The 18,207-nt window shown below is 39.2% G+C and overlaps 1 protein-coding gene across 5 annotated transcripts in view; it reads left to right on the plus strand.

The window, feature by feature from the left end:
* LOC132979358 (RNA-binding Raly-like protein) overlaps positions 1 to 18,207 on the plus strand; it is a 43,044-nt gene that overhangs the window by 19,730 nt on the left and 5,107 nt on the right. For all 5 annotated transcript variants that reach the window (XM_061045084.1, XM_061045089.1, XM_061045085.1 and 2 more), the window contains exon 3: positions 17,535 to 17,610. In XM_061045084.1, the coding sequence (XP_060901067.1) occupies positions 17,535 to 17,610 (76 nt within the window). The remainder of the gene's footprint in view (positions 1 to 17,534; positions 17,611 to 18,207) is intronic.

An 18,207-nucleotide genomic window follows, 5' to 3' on the forward strand; every position in this document is an offset into this window, starting at 1 on the left:
CATGAAACACATTTAAAGCCAGGGAGGTGTCATAAAAGAAGGATCAATATCATTAATAAAAGATCATTTTATTTAAGATTGTAAATAACTCACAGAAGAATCTGTTGGAGACTTTTAAGTGTGTTGCTTCAAACGAAAAATGTTCAAGTCTCAGTTTGATCAATATTGCCGGCAGACCTCAGGCTGCCATCTGGTTCTCAGTGATTATAGACTCAAGTTCTGAGCAGAATCTTCAGGGCAAAATTAAAGTTACATTTGATCAGAAAAAACAAGAAAATTGTAGCTGAAATACATCGATCCAAAATGATGTAAAGCTGCTCAAGGACATAAAAACAAGACGGACAGACAGACAGACAGACAGACAGACACACAGACAGACACACAGACAGACAGAGAGACATACTTAAAGTTAGACAGACAGACAGACAGACACACACACAGAAACACAGACAGACAGACACACACACAGAAACACAGACAGACACACACACAGACACACAGACACACAGACAGACAGACAGACATACTTAAAGTTAGACAGACAGTGAAAAACTAGGAGGAAACAGTCTGGTCCTGAGGGCCTTCAGCGGATCCCTGTAAATCTTCCTTATATTACTTATTGATTAGTCCACAGCCTCCTCTCATAGAAAATAAAAGTCTTCCCTGAGCCCTGCTCTCTCATTAAATATGAATCAGAGCTCTCAGGGGTCACATCTGTAATTCCACCTTGTGTTTGCTCAGGTTCATGCATTTTTGCTGTGGGAGTGGTGAGACTGCTTGGCTGAGTTGTGTTTACACTGATTTGATACATAATTAAATTATCACTATTATGGTAGAAATTGATGACAGATACTCTTTCAGTATCTTTAGTGAAACTGGACTGAAGCTGCTGGTCTGAACAAAGGTATAGCTTTGTTTTAAAAGCTGCACCAATGAACTTTTCATCCTCGAGTTTCTTACAGATTTACAACTTGTTTTCTTATTGTTGGTACTATTGAATTATTTCTATAAATAGGTAGAATAACATCAACCCGAAAATGTGGAAACATCTGTCAAGATAAAACGTCAGATGTGGCAAGAATGATACGCTGTCAGAGAGGTTTGAAACTTTATTTCACTGGGAACATCCATCACAAATTTCAGGCCGAGCTTCTGCTTCGAAGATTCAACCTGAAACCTCAGTGTGTTTGGTTTTGCTTTCACAAATTTCGGCTCAATAAGGGACATAGGGGAATTACTCACATTTCACATGTCTTCAAATAAAGTACCAGTATTTAAGTTAATCTTGCTAAACTGCTGTCATTTTTAAAACCTTAAAGCAGCCTAATCTGTCTCACAATGAGACTGAAATAACTTTCCTGAATACAACTGAAAACATAAGCACATAAACAGGGTTTATGTTTCTTCTGTCAGTTTCTGCTGTTTCATTTTGAAACAAAAGAAACATATCATATCATATTTTTGCTCATTTAAAAAGACACACTAGTTGAGGATCTTTGTTTTAAAGCAATCAGATTTTGTTAAACTGACTTTTACATTGTTAGTGAACTGTTTATCCCACCCCTTCTTCTAACCAAAACTTACCTTCAATTTATTAATAAAATGGCAAAGATCTGTCTGCTCTGCCCAGTCCACATCAGAACAGATTGTTGTGTTGGTTCAAACTAAGTATAGGCAATGACTGTTGTGTAAGTGTTCGTTATGTTTCCTCTTGTTATTCTTCCTCTACTCTGCTTCTAGACTGCTCCCACAGCCGCTGTAGCTCAGTTGGTAGAGTCGTCACTTCTCAACCGGAAGGTCGAGGGTTCCATCAGCAGCTGAGCAACATGTCTGATCTGTCCTTGGGCAAGACACTTAACCCTGTATTGCTGCCTCAGTGGCGGTGTATGAATGGATTAGTGTTGTACTCTCTGATGTACGTCGCCTTGGATAAAAGCGTCTGCTCAGTGAATTGTAAAGTGAATTGTAACACAGCGTTGCAGGAGGAACATTTATCAACAGAGCTGCCAATCATGGTGTCATATTCCTTTTTAAGCATAAAATTACAGATTAAACGTAAACTATTCAGAAAAATGAACACTTTAATCGGCAGGATATAGAACCAACATTAAAGACAGAAAAAATGATTAGACATTCATTAGGATGTTCTAGTTCGACCCATGTCCCGCCTGTTAATATGGAGGAGGCGGAGCTTATGACTTACACTGCAGCCAGTCAGTAGGGGGAGCGAATATTTTCACTTTTACAGAGCTATCATGTCGTCCATCTTTTTATGGTGACAGTGGCTTGTAAACTAGTCTCAATGAATTCATAAACATTGGCGAAATGTTGTAAGCAGGTGTAACAGCTGAGTTAAGGCAGTCTCATTTCCAAGTTTTTTCTTACAAATTGAGCTACTTACCGGTACAATGTTTTTGTATACCCCATGGGTTACAAGTGTACCACTACTGGTCTGATCCAACTTTCATTAAGAACATTTTGTACTGTATATTTGTAAGCACCACAGGGTCATGTTTGTAATCCTTGAAAATGAGCTCTTACTGTGAACAGAGTTAATAGTTAAAAGTGTTAAGATATGGAACTCAGGGTAACATATGACCTTAGTGTAAGGTTGCATGTTAACGCTGCTCATTACTGGGACCTGATCACTGACACGTAAAGCTCGTAAACACTGCAGTGTTTGATATTTCAAAGCACCAGGAATATTCACACTGCTGTCTACACAATCTCACATGTCCTGTCTGCATCAGTGCATCCAATTAAAGAGGCTCATCTGCACCTAAAAACCACAACAATATTTGAATTCCTGAGAAACACAATAACAACAACAACAGCAACAACTACGGGGTTTGCAGAGAAAAAGAAAAGGACGTATCAGGTGAGCATGTGTCTTTTAACAAAAGCAATGAGATCTCTAAAGACACAGAGAATTGCCTTATACAGAAGCCAAATGAAATATTCCTTTGCATGGCATTGCATATTGCATCTCTAACGGCTTAGCTTCTTATATTGTCTGTGGACACACATGCACACACACACAATAAATCCAGTCTAATGATTTGCACCATAAGTGTCAGAGGTATATGAAAGCTGCCTTCAGTACGGTTATATCTCCCTCTGCTTTAGTAATCTTCTTTTTTTTGCCTTTATTCTGCTGCCTCGGTGAAATTTAACCCTCTTGGTCATCATCTTTTAAACATGAACTTTGTATTTGATTAGGCTCAGGGACTATAACGCCAGAGGTGAGTGCAGCCTGCGCGGGATATGAATTCTTGATATTTCCTCGAACACAGTCCTTTTTTTTATTGAATTGCACACAAAAGGAAGCATGACTCCTTTTTGGTCCTTTGTGGTTGTTTAAAAGCACGACATGTGACAGGAGGGTCAGACGTAAACCTGTAAAGTCCTAAGTACCCATCATGCAGTTCGGCCTGCCGAGCGACCAGGACGTCTCACGCCTGAGTAGATTGAATCGCCTGCGACAGACCGAAGCTCCAGAGATTGCTTTACTCGGTTTAATTCCTTTTGACATGACTGGATTGCCGATGACAATGGCTTAGAAGTAGTTCATGCAAATAAAAGTGACATTCAATCCGTCTGGTATTGGCCTCAGACAGCAGCTACTTAGATGCTGATGAAGATATCTGCTGGGGATTAGGAGGGTTTCATTTTTGTTATTTCTCCGACTCAGCATTTCTACTTTCTGCTGTTATGGATAAAATCTGGACAAAGATGTATTGATATTTTTAAGGGTCATTTTTTACAATCAGAGCGTGATGTGATCTGCTTCCTAATCGGCTTCTGTTCAAAGTGTGTTAGAGCGTTCATGTGTGAGTGCTGTCTGCTGGTCTTTGAGCGTCTCTCTGTGGCTGAAACACTCACTGCAGAGCACCAGGTATTGAAAACACTTGAACCCCCTTGTTGAGGAGGAACTACACATTGGTGTTTAAAAGTGTGGACATGGTAAATACAGACACATATTAATACAGAGTTCTCTGGATGTTTAAAGAGTAAATGGATTAACTCACCTGGATGTGACAATGGAGGACAGATCTAATCTAATCTAATAATTCATGTCACTTTGCTTGAAAATCTTACGACAATACACCTCATTAATTCAAGGTCTCCATGCATGATGATACTCAAAGCTGCAAAAGCTGATCTCTTCTATGATTTATTCGTAGGATATTGAGGACAAGGCTTAAAAATTGTTTGAAAAATCTGAGTGAGAGACAACTTTTTGGAAAGGCCTTTATGTAGGAACAAGTTAAGCATATTCTGTTTGCAGGTCTGTCATTCCAAACGTCAATATAAGAGAGAAAACTATATATCTGTTTGAGTATAAGGGAGGAGAAAGAAATGGAGTTTTAACTTTATTTTACTTCTTTTTAAACATGTGCTATTTACTTTAGTGAATATTACTGTTCAGTTGTTTTTATTGTTTTCCATATGAATTCACTAATCTCGTCTTATTTTAGCAACACATTCAAAATATAGAAATTAACCAATCAATAAAAATAAATGTGGGAACACGTTTGGATTCAAATTGTAAAGCCTTAAAGCAGAATTAAAGTTTATCTCTTGCCACTTCTTCCTTTATGTAAATATTAACTTAATAATCATTGAATGCCAAAAAATGATTACTCTGAAATATTACCACATTTCTGCTCTGTCTAAAGGCAGTTTTTTGGGGGGTTTCTTTTTAACTGCATTCATGAATTTTTCATCTGCATGAACACTAGATGGTGCTGAAAGGAAAGCAGTGGGGGCAGCGCCATCATAACTGGGACATGCATGTATGATTCATTCATATCCTCAGTAGTCAAACTCATGCAGGAATAGTCTGCATGTTGTGCTGAATATTCAATCACACTTTTCTGTTTATGTGGCATTAAAAGTTGTTTTTATTCAGAGTGTGGCTGTGCTGTTTGTGCAGCTTGGAAACTGTTGACACTTGGGCTGTTTTATGTAAAGTTATGACGGTGATTAAGCTGCCGCTGCCACTCATGCCGGTGGTTAAAATGAGGATAAAGCCAAACCCAAAAGAGCAAGTACATAGAGCATGGTTTATGACCGTTTCTCTGCCTACATCAAATATTTAAAGATGCATTTTTAATATTCCTCCAAAGATGTCAAAGTGAAACAGGGGTTTGAGGATACTGGCATTTGATTTCAGCGACTAGGCCTTGAAATAATGAATGTGTCACACTCAGTCTTTATCTTTGAAAAGCTTTCAGTTTCTTTATTTCCAAGAGAAAAGAAGCTCAGAGACGATTAAGACATCAGAGTGAATGTGAGACAGCTGAGAACCCTGTGTCAGTGTAATTAGATATTACAATTACAAGGCCTCACACAGCAGAGCTCAGTCGCTGAAACAGCTGGGGAATCAGCAGCTTCTCCCTCCCCCTCGAGTGCTCTTCATGTCAGTCCGTCTCTTAAATCCACAGCCCATCCACTTTTAATTAAAAAAAAGACGGTGACAAAAAGAAGCTGATTTGCCTTTCCTTTGGATGAAAGAAAAAGTACAAAAGACATGCGAGGTCAAACTAGACATTATGCAGGTTTTATCCGAATAGAAAGCAGGATGTATTTTTAAGCTGAATCATGGATATCAAACAGGAATCATTCGCCTCTCACACTTTGTTGTTAATTTGATACAAAAGTGAGAGATTGTGCTTGTGAGTGTGAGAGGATCATAAAGCAAGACGGCCTTTAATGTGAGACATTTTCATCTTGACTTTATAATAGTATGATACACAGCACTTTCCTTCCTCTCTCTCTTTCATTATGTCTTCTCAGCAAATGCACATTTAATCCCATGAACCAAATTATTTCTGTTTACAAATTAATTAATTTGCTTTACTCTGTTTGTGTTATCTTACCTAAAAATCATGCAAATAATCTTTCGTTGGAGAATTATCTTCATATGATCAAACTAATGGCTACAATTAAAAACTCTAAAATATTAAGTTATGTAATACCGTGTTAAACACTTTAATAAACAAATGGATCAAATAATCTCAGGATAAAAAACAACAAGTGTATATTATTATTATATTATTATATATTATATTACATGTTATACTTACATGTATGTAAGTAGTAAATCCATCCATCAGTTCAATGTTTACATTTTTGTTGTATTTAAAAGTTGCTTATAAAACCATTTTCACATTTGTAAAAAGTGAAATGTGTGAATAGGTTAGTTCTTCCTCTCCTCTGAAGTCTTGTGCAGAGTCCTCTAGTCTTACTGGTTTATGTTTTGGTTCTTGCACATTGATTTCAATGCACACTCTCAGTTACAGCTTTGATAAACCCACTTTACACAAGCAGTCTGACAGCCTGTGGCTTCCTCACCTCTCCTGACACTCAGAGCACATCTGACACATTCCTTTCTTTTCAGTTATCTGGATTTTATGCAGCCCAGTGTATGTGCAAGAAATGTAACAAATGAAAATGGTTTCACTTTCAACAACTGTCCAAACAAAACTATTTCTACTTATTCCATTACCGTCCTAACTTAGTAGTTCATATTTTATGAAAGTGTGAATAGTAATAATCAGACAGATACTGTTTGTTAACTTGTAACTTAAAAGTATAGAGCACAGTGTATTTCTATTGTTTTAAGAAACTAACATTTAAAACACAAATAAAGATATGGCAGCTGCCATGGGTGCCACTGAGGTCATATCCTCTGTCTGTATTTAATGCAGAATAACAATAACTTACTGTTAAAATACTTGAACATTTGTCTATTTATTACGTTATTGATATCCAAGTTGATAAAAAAAAAAAACGTTTATCTATTTTGAGATAAATTATTGCCTTGGCTTAGGACTGATGACTGAATGAATCAAGACTCTGATGAGGTTTTTATGTGCTCTTTTTGAGCTCTATATAGCCTATCTCATTTAGGTTTTCTGACATTATACACGTTGAGGCCAGTGAATGAAATAATGACTGTATTTCTTTACCATATAGATGATACGAAACAGAACAATTTAGATATGAAAACATCAAGTTATTTAAATCAAACACTTCACATTGTGTGAGCAGCATTCTCCTATCCATACAAAGCTCCAGTGACAAACACACTACTTTGTTTGTGTTGACTTTGGCGCCCCCTGTGGATTACACAGCACCTTTTTATCTCTATGCATATTATATCCTGTACATTTCAGTAGTAATTTAAGTAGTGTTTATTTCAGACTAAATCGTATCCGCATTTCTTTAAGTCAAATGAAACGCTCTTTGAAAATCCTTGCCATTGAAAAAGTGAACAAAGGATGTGTCAGCACTGGTTGATCACTTTGTCTGACAGCAACCCCACCGCAGAGATGTCAGCAACATAAAATAGGCAAACTAAAAAAGGAAGGTCATAGTCCTGCTTGCTTTTTAAAAAAAAAAAGCTGGCTATATAGATTTCCGTGTGTTTCATAACCAGCTCAAAACTTCTCACAGGAGCTTTTAATTCATGCTTCCCCTGCTCCACTTTAAACTGCTGAGCAAATGCTTTTATTTAATTGGAGTAAGATTCGTTTAAAACTATCATGCGTAAGCTTTAGCATTGTATTTTCATTACAGATTCTGCTCCTGTATTTGGAGCTGGGAGGAGAATTTAAAGAGAGAGCTCCCCCTGGAATAGTTTGACTAATGGTACAGTCTGAAGCGGCTCTGCTCTGAGTCAGGAGCTGGAGGTGCTCACCGGCAGTGGGACTGGTTTTTGGGGAGAGAGAGAGAGAAAGGCAGAAAGTGAAGTCGAAGTCGTCTCGGCTACAGAAGAATTGACATCCTTTTATTTCCCCGCTTGGTATGACCATGTTCAAAGGCAGGCGTCGAAACCACAGATGTGAGTAAAAGAGCCGTCAGTCAGTGATGACGACCAAAGTGTTTATGTCGCACAAGTTAATGAAGCGGTAGTTCCGACTTAAAGTTGATTCATTTGTGTGGCCTGTTTTATTTACTTCAAACTCTTATCGCTTTTCTATAATTGTCTTCCTTTACAGGGATGATTTTTTTTGAGAAACTTGCTGCTCGTTATAGTCCAAAATACACGTGAAATATGTTTGTATGCTGTCAACTTTGCAGTGAATTCGTGTTGCCTGTCCGTTGATCCTCTGCGCCTCTCACTATACGTGATGGGATTTGTGTCTACATTTGTAAATTATTGTACTTTTTTTTTTGTTTTGTTTCACCGTGGAAAATTGTGTCGTAGCTTGTGTCATGAATACGAAATGAAATGTAGGTTAGCCTACTGATGCAGGCCGTTCAGGGGGGAAATCATTTTCACAGCCAGACTTACATGATAACATGCCTAATCAGAAATCCATTTACTTAACAGATTTTTCTCACTTGATTGGAAGCAGGAGATTGCAGCCCATGGACATAACATTTATTTCAATCTACTTGGTAGCTGAGGTCTACGAAATGAAAATGGTGGTAGTGAGTTTAAAAAAAAAAAAAAAAAAAAACAGTCTGGTTGCTTTCACTGATGCTGTTCAGTAGGTGGTGCAGCTGCAGGTGTGCTGTGCACCTGTGGACATGAGAGGGCACTGAAGGAGATGTGGATGAGGTCTTAAATTAAAATGTATAACACTAATGAATCATACATTTTTTTTTTTTTTAAATCTCCATGTTTTGATAAATGATCAGAGTTTATTTTTTTTCAAATAGACCGTTGTTCTGCCTTCCAGATCCTGTCTAACAGTGCCTTAAGTTTTCACAATCATTCATCTAGAAGTCCTAGGTTTAAAACGATCATTCAGTGATACTAAATGCCGTGCAGTTTGTGTCGTGCTGTGGCTCCCAGTTGTCACTCAGCTCTTGTGTTTTCTGCTCAGTGTTTCCACAGTCACCTCGGGGACCGTGAGGTCAGGTTATGAGCCCAGACGTTCGGTACAAGTGGTTTGAAGCAGGTGTCGGCTGCTCGGTTTGGTTTTCCCAGCCGCTCGCCCAGATTAACCAGTTCATGGTGTGGCTGAAGTGACGAACCGACTCGAGGGGCTTAAAATGTTTCAAAGTGTTGCACTAAAGGGCCAGATAGTTTCATCATAAGAAAAAAAAAAAAAAAAAAGCCAAAATGGAAAAGGAATAAAAAATGTATTAACAGCTCAGGAGTGATGAAAGACTAAATGATGGTCACTTCAGGCAATATGCTCATTATGATTTCATGCAAAAATCAACGTTTGATGTTAAGATGTATCACTTTTGAAATGCTATTCTGCATCTTAACATTCACCTCCTTTATAGTTAACAATCCCAATGTGATATATGAAACATTGTCAACCCCCAGATTTAACAGTCTCACATCAACTTCTCCCTAATGGACCACAGTCGGCAGGTCTTATTAAAATCATTTTATTAGGAGCTTGGGGACCGGCTGCCAAATTTATGTTCTGCCAAATTACCATTTTCCTTAAGAGGGCGAAAGAGCAAAGTACAAGGAAGTCATTAAAGAAGGACAGGCGGCTGTGTAATTAATCTGAGAGTCCCCTTCAACCATAACAAAACTGTTAAAGCCTCAAGGCTCTAATGATGGGAATCAGTCGAACATACTTCACTCTATAGACGCTGTGTGGCCTGGGTTTACTCTAAACACCGTCTAAACATTTAAGTACATTAAGCTAATGGAGAGTTGACAAAGTGATCTAACTATGCGTCAAAACCCCACAGACCACAAGCCCTGTGATTGGTCTGCTGGGTGACATCATATTTCCTGCATTTACAACATTACTCCAAATCTCTCAGTGGTCAAACAAGCGCAAAAATATCCCAATGTCGTCTACATCAACTGATTCAGCGGCCGCACATTTCATCTCCACCGAAGTCTCTTCACTTTTCCTCTTTGCAATAATTGCAGTATAACAAATTGCTGCTCAATGTTTATCAGCTCCAGCTCCAACAAAATACACTCAGTTTAAGTTGCCATGGTTTCCTGTCCACAAACAAGCAGAGAATGATGCAGAACTGGAAACTGGCGCTATAACTAGCATATAGAATTGCATTGCCAACGAGCGTTCGTTAGGTGGAGTATTGCAGAGCAACGCAGACACCGACGCACGCAAGTTGTAGGCCACTTTGTTAATTGACTGTTACTGTCATTGCAACCTGCAATGCGACCCAACCTTCTCCTTACAGAGTCTCTGCGACTAGCTATATGCAAGCTGACCCCATGTTGTTGTTTGATTGACCTGATAATTAAAAATACACTAATTAGGCTACAAAGCAGGGTTCTCACAGATATAACATTTTATTTTGATATTGTTCCTGACGTGCAATGATCCTATTTGAGTAAAATGAAGTTACAATCTGAAATAAAACCAGGATACTTGTGCCCTAATGAAAGGATACGTGTTCAGTAAAGAGACCCCTCATACCAATAATGTCCCTTTGCCCTACAAAGTTTCATCACCTGTTTTCACGGTGTGCTTATGCAGAGGAACGTTTCACAAAGATCTTTGAGAGCAGTCGGGGGTGTTAGCCTTATTACTTTGATTAAGGTCAGTCTAATATAAGTTTGACAGTTTCCCACAAATATAAAGGATGACGGATTAAAATGTTCAAGTGTAAGCAGCCAAGGCTTACTGTGTATAAGGCCAAGGGAAAAATCAATGGCCTTTCCTGAGCAGTGGCAAAAATTACCCCAAAAGAGGAAAAACATTGTCTTGTAATTTGTGGTTTTAATTTCCTGCTAATGTCGATATAGAAGAGGAAAAAAATCATTCTGTCTCTGCTCTCTGGATTGCTAAATGTTAAGTCTGAAATGGAACTCGTGAAAAATGAGTCATTGTTTCGATACTAGTCTTTTGCCCCTATATCTTTGTGCAGCATATCAATTCAGGCTTTTATCAAAAATGTTTGCCTTGGTAAAAGTCTGTCTTTGTGACTTCATTCTAAGAGTTCATATCTATAAATGAATTGTGTATATTTGGTATTACACTGACAGAAGATAAGGAGAGCAGTAAATCATTATCCTTATACCTTCACTCACAAAATGCATATCCACACGGTCTCCTCTCGGCCTGTCACTCACCCTGCACTGCATGAGAAAACACACTCAGGTGTAATAAAAAGCAGAGTCCGCGGTGCCCTTGAGCCGAGATCACAGATTATTCAAGTCCTGCCTGTCAGATTTACAGGGCGCTGGTACACAGCTTAGATTGAATCTGCGATCACTGTCACGCAGGATGTCTTTTTAGTCGCACATTTGTATTCACACGGGCGCCTGGATGATCTCTTCATCAAACACCGCTCACCTGCAGCTCTCAGGATGTGCTCTCAAAGTTTGTTCTGTGCCAGTTAGTGAGCCTCTGCCTGCCAAAGATTATGTGTAGGGATTAGTTCATCTTCTTTCTTCAGCTAAATTGAACTGGATTTGGTGAATTATATTTACGGAGACCGTGATCAACAAGATGATTTGAAGTGGAGACACAGCTGAGCTTTAATAAACACAACTCTCCAAAACAAAGGAGGCCTGTTTATTCCTTAGAAGGCTGCTTCATTACATAGGCTGCTCGCCTGCTTCATAAGCATTTACTAAAAGAAGAATATGTAACATTATTACTGTCAGCTTCATGTGCTGCAGACTACTGAAAGAATGCAAACTATGGAGTCAGAGCGCCCTCTTAAATACTGAATGGGAATCTTTTTTATTTGCACTTTTAGTGCACTGACTGAACAGCCATTAGGCAAGTAAGAAACTGTTAAAATGCCAAATTGCATGGAAAGTTGCTTGGACTAAAATACATAGTGTGCGCTTGCTAAAATGAAGCTGAACACAAGCTACCCAGTTGTTCAGCTTTATCAATCCTAATTCAAAGTGTTTGTGTATCCAAGTCCAGCTCTGGCTGAAATGTCTTGTGCACAGCTCCACGGACAAAGTGCTCAAGGACGCTATGAGCTAAAGCATAATTTAGCACACGTTAATATGAATGAAGTCAATCTGTGTCCGAGGACCTAAGGTGGGATGATGGTATTTCTAAAGGATCCAGCAGTGGATGGATAAAGCTGAAACTGAACTCAGCCACAACCTTACCACGGAGGAAATGTAATTAATAAATGATGCAGTAAAGTCTGAGATTGATGCTTTTATCTGCTACGCAGATGAGGAGAGACAGAGTGATATCAGCACCTTGAGCTCCTGGTGTGACTCATAAACAAGACTGGTGAAGGTTTCATAGTGCATAAAAGTTGATGAAGGACAGTGTGTTTCCCCTGCCATTATATCATCAGATTTCTCCTCATCTGTTGGATGACAAACAACGGGAGCTCTGAGAACCAGGGAAATGTTGTTTTCCATACAGACACAATTATTGATGTAAACTATGATAAGTAGATTCTCAGTGACAAAGTTAGTAACTTTGTTGTAAAGGACATGCTGGAGAATGTTACAGCTGAAGGGACGCATAGACGATAGAGAAGCTGAGTTAACATTGAACTTAAAAATGATAACTTTCATAACCAGAATTGTCCACTTTTGTCATCGTTATTTGCTTGTTATCAATTCGAAAACCAAAATTATTGCAAAACAACAACTATCATTTTGTCTTCTTAAATTGAAAATGTAAAAGATTAGTTTTAACGGGACGTGGCTTATCTCGGCAGCCGCCACGCCGGAGCTGCCGTAACAGACACATGTTGATTGTTGCCATGGAAACACCGGATGTTATAGAAGATCAATCTGCTGCATAAGGAGCGGGAGCTGCTACTGCAAGCTGCCGTACTGTTGCTGCTGTATATACTGCTGTGATAAAAAACCTTCATGTTAATTATAATATACTTGGACACATTAGCTCGTCTGTAAACATATTCTCTTCCGCAGGTCGGTTTCAGTCATCTTGACTCCGGTCAATTTGGAGTTTGTTTTCATCCGTGGTGGTGGGATTGGAGTCGCAGAGAGAACTCCCAGGAATCATGGCTAGCAACAACGTCATATTATGATCGTCATATTATGATCGTCATATTATGTTCTTGTTTTGATTGAGAGCCCCCTTGGAGGCAGAATTTACATCCTGTGTCTAAGATTATGATTATGATTTTTTACATTTCAACCAGCACTTCACAGTAGACCATCCTCACAACATTGTCTGACTGCAGTGAATTCAAATCGTCCATAAGAAAAAAAAAAAAAAAAAAAAGAAGCCTTTTCCGAGCTGAGAGGATGAAGCAGTGCTTTAACGTAACCTGTGTCTGTCTGTTTTTCTCTACTCTGTGAATATGTCTGTGTGATTCTTCTGCAGCCAACATGCTCATAATGGCTCCAGCATAAAGTAACTTTTTTTATCTTCCTCCTCAGTGTGATGCTGCCCACAGTTTACATATCAACCAAGACCTAACTGGCTATTGCTTAGCAACACAGCCTCTTTTTTCTCCAGCCCCAACCTAGATACACATACAAACAAGTCAGTCCCACACACACACACACACACACACACACACACACACACACACACACACACACACACACACACACACACACACACACACACACACACACATACACATCTTCATGCATTGTTTTGTATATGACTTGTATAACAACTGTAATCAGAGACTCTGTGTGTCTGTCAGGACTATGTAGGGTTTGGGGTGTTTGTGTGAGAGTGCTTATTAGTGCGCCACTCTCTTTGACGACCCCAGCAGGGACGCAAAGGAGAGAACACTTTCCAACATGAAATATTCCTCATGTCTTCCTGCAGCCTCTTGATAATGATAATGATAATGACACAGCTGTCCCTGTGCACCTGAGAGTTACCCATATATCTCCGATCCATTAGTCCATTAGAGAGGGATTGAGGAGGGAAAGGAGAGAGGTATAAACATGGGTAATCTGCGGACAAAATATTGGAAAAACCACATACAGATGCAGCTGCTTGAGTGGGAACATGTGTGAGAAAATGTCTGAGAGACAAAATCAGAGGTCTTGTGTAATGCAGTGACACATATCGTGCATTTACTGCTTGAGATAAATTCATTTAAACTGTAGCCATAGCTACCTTACCGTCACATGTTCGTTCTCCGACTGCCTTTTTGAATCCTCTAGTTTGGTATGTCTGTTGCCGCCGCGTTGGTTACCTCGAGCGAGATGTGAATAGATTTGGGGCGCGAGGGTGGCACTTTAGGAGGAGAAAAGTTTTGGCAGACGCTCGTGTGATTGAAGCTACACAATCAACCTCATTCAGTGACTGTATATTGAGACGGATGACAACAGTGAACAAAAGTTGTGCCAAAGTGATCCCTGTGATTGGCGCTGACATATTGCACCGGTGATGCACTGAGGCGGCACAGCAGTAATCAGCTGGAGTAGGCGCAGTATGGATGTTCTGCCACTCTGCAAACCAAAACACACAGATAACTAACACTCGTGGTTACAGAAAGTTCAATGACTTTGGTGTTTTTTTATGCTTCCTGTCTCCATCCTATTCTACTCTGCATGTCTGTTGCAAAGCACTACAGGAGCTGAATTTCTCAGCAGTCAATCTTGGCGTTCTACTCCTATTTTAGTATCAAATGACTAATAAAAACTAAACCTCTCCGAAAAAGGAACTCTCAGACATATCAGCATGATAAGGACTATCTTTTATGACGGAAATATGTCTGAAAATAAAGTATTTGAAGTCTATTTTAAATTGTCTTGTCGTATTGTCTGTTAACATGGAGGGGCGCGGAGCTGATGACCTAAAGTGCAGCTTCAGTCAGTAGGGGGGGGGGTCCAAATGTGTTGGCTTCACTTTTGTGTACTGTCATGTCGTTCATGTTTTTATACAGTCTATGGGCCCTTTTCATTCGCAGGCAAATTTATCAAAGTAAAGAAGCTATGAGGGTGTGAGTGTGGCAAACTCGCTGTTCACTCGCTTCAATCTACTGTGAGAGTGGTGGGTGAATGACACACTTATTTAAAAAAAAAAAAAACACCTTTTTGTCATTTCAGTCCGCTGTGATTCCTAAAAGAACCAAGCTAACGTAAATCCTTGCTCTGCCCTGGCTGACAAAGAAAATCGACGTGTAATGAGAAACACTGCAAGCTAACAAGCCAGGTATTGCAATCCATTGATTATTAAATGAATGGTACCGTATAAATAAGATAATGAGTGCATCAAGACTTCCGGTGGATTTTATGGATCTGTGAAAAATCCCCTAAAGGCACAGCAAAACAAGCAGATGTTCCGTTCTGTGACCTAATTAGCCGAGTTTGCAAACAGACGGCAGCCAACAACTCGTCACTTAAAGCAACCACGCTGCTATCATGCATGCTGTAGCTTTAAAACCTCAAACTAATCAAATCAGGTGAGCTGGACGCAATTTCACATTTATCATCATAGCCAGTTGTGGCAGGGGGGGAAAAAAAGGTTCAGGCTGCGACGCTTCCTGTGACTGACTTGACTTGAGCTCCTGTCATGACATTTGCTGCTGCATCATCCCTCAGGCAGTTGATTCAAAGCTGCTGTTTTATCCACACAACTTTATGAAGCCGTCGAGGGTGACTCATCCGTCAGACAGGGATCCTGCTTTGTCAGTGTGAGCGTCCGTGCATGTGTATGGGAAGGCAGTGTTTGATATTTGTTTATGTTTTTCGTGTATGACCTTGAGCAGCACTCAAGGCTGATTGAGTTTGAGGAGAAATAAAGCAGGCAGACTAAACGCAGCGATACCAGACTGGTGTATTGCTGTGTGGAGCTTGGCAGGTAGAACCGACTGTCAATCATGTGTAGAGCCGTGTGCTGTGTGCAGATTAGTTACAGAGGTTTGCTAATGCTTTTGAAGTGGATTTCTTTTTGCTGCTTGAATTAATTAAACAGAAAATGTTAAGAACAGTGTTTTAAGCAACTGATGTCGCTGTTGTTTAAAGGCTCTTAAAACATTTTCAGCCTCTCAGCTACCAACAGGATTCAGAAGCCCCCTGTAACCAATGGGCGGCGACACTTGCTTTGTCACTATAATTGACAGTCTGGTTTGAGATATGTGTTGTTGCTACTTTTGTTTTGTTGCAGAAGTTCTCATGAAAATGTAATAATGAGGTAATGTAAAAACTCCTAATTTAAGCCTCCTCTTGCATAGCCTATTAAGACACCTTCTGTGAACAATGACTGCAGGCTTTTGTTGCAAAGACTCAGCCCTGAAGAAAAGTTTCCCTCGTGAAATCCATTCCTCTTAAGATTTGTGGAAAAAAAAATCCAGCGAGGTTACCCAAGGTGGTATTTATTAGACAGACTGAATGAAGTCTATTTGATGTGTTTGTGTCAGCGAAGTGGTTCAGAGGAATCAGCTCTCAAGCATTTGTCAGCAACGCTCTTCCTCTAATCCCACCTTGCACTCTCATCCTCCTCAAAGGAAAATCCTCTAATAGGGGGTGTCACTCAACTCCCAAAAGTTGTGACACCGAAAGTTGGTATGTGGAGTTTTATACTTTTCTTTTGTCTAAAGAAAAAACATGACAATTGAGGTAGAGTTTTATGTTTTCAATTCAGAGGGAGAGATACATTCTGTCCCCTTTCTCTTTCTCTTGGGTTTGTGTTGAAATATTTGAGGTCAATCGATAAACTTCCGCTTTGATCAGACCGCAGGCAATCAGACTTTATCCTCAAATCATACCTTTCAGAAGAGCCATGTCCATATTTAATTCAAGTGGAGTCAAGTTCACATTGGAGTCCTGTGTCCAGACAACACCAAACTATCTGGTTGCTTTGGAAAGTAAAAAAGGCATTACTAACGTCGAACAAAAGTTGATTTGCTTTCCAACACAGAAGCATGCTGTATGTAGCTCCGGCACCTCCCCTTCTTAAAAATCATGCTGTCAAGCCGCACTGCAGTGCTCCTGGAGGAGGCTGGAACACAAATAGGAGGATGAGTGACTTCTTTGGATGTGGTGTACTTCTTTCACTTTGGATTTGATGTTGTTGTGTGTTGCTTTGCAAGGGAAGCAGAATTTACTCTGAAATCCAGTTAGAGCTACCAGATTGTGCAGGCAGCTGTTGAAAGCTGACTTGAATAACATACAAATACCTACAAACAGTTTTATTTCATTAGCAAAAATTCTAGTTCAAACAATGCAAAAATGAAAGCTAACTTACTGAAATACTTATGATCTACTATTTCCCTCCCAATTTTTATGCTAAATCAAATTTTCTCTGAATAATGCATTGAATGTGTCTGAAAACACATTCAATGCATTATTCAAATAAACTAACGATAACAAAATGTATCAGATAAAATTCTTCCACTCAACCCAAATGTGATCCATTCCTATGTCTATATTTCATTGAACCCAAAGTAAAAAAATAACATCTTTATAATTAATTCAGGATTTAACCTCCAAACAAAATTAAATTTTGGACCAAGTGTTTTTTATTAAGCTACAATTAAACAACTCTGACAGCTCTTCCAGGTATTTGCCATTAGATATCAAAATGATGTTTAGGTGTTGTTCAAGAAACATTATTGCTACATCCATGTTTTCAAGTAATTTCATTCTAGCTGTCGTGTTACTTTGGTCATTCTGTAACAAAACATTACTGTGATTTGTGTTTTGATTCCAGACATCAACATGGCAGGAGAGCCAAAACCATACAGGCCTAAGATCGGCTCCAAGAGGCCTCTCTCGTCCCTCTACAGGTCTGTGTAAAACATGTGTTATCACACCATGACAGCAAAATATTGCTTTGCTGACCTACTTTTTCTCGCTGCTCTTGCTTTCTGTAAAATATGTTCTCCTCGTCCTCACTGGTAGACCTGGTTCTTCTGGGGGGAAACGGACAATTCCCCACTAGAGCCTCTATTTTTAGCTTTTTAGTTATTTGGCTAATAGCTGCTTTACATTGTAGGCAATACTAGGAGATTTCTTTAAATACCCTCTATCACTTAGATCAATTCATATTACCCTCATATCTTGATGGTAACTTTGAAGCTAGGCTAGTTAGCTTAGCCTTGCTTTTAAACAGCATGTTTAAAAGTGTGATGTTGTAGTTTAATGGGCATACTGTAGTCTGTGTCAGAGTAAACTCATACCAGCTTGAGGATATTACCTTGAATACATGTATTTTGCCTATTGGTAAGGCGTTAAATCTGTTTAGCTAACTCTCGGTTCTTAGCCCGGGAATACCACAGTTCATAAACTAGCCTCACCATTAATTGCAAGGTTTTGTTTTCACAATTTGCTTTGAGCAGAATAAACAAAAAGCATTCAGTGAGATGTTTAACAAGCTTTAGAGT

The sequence above is a fragment of the Labrus mixtus genome, chromosome 8 (genome assembly GCF_963584025.1).
Source record: "Labrus mixtus chromosome 8, fLabMix1.1, whole genome shotgun sequence".
NCBI classification, from domain to species: domain Eukaryota; kingdom Metazoa; phylum Chordata; class Actinopteri; order Labriformes; family Labridae; genus Labrus; species Labrus mixtus.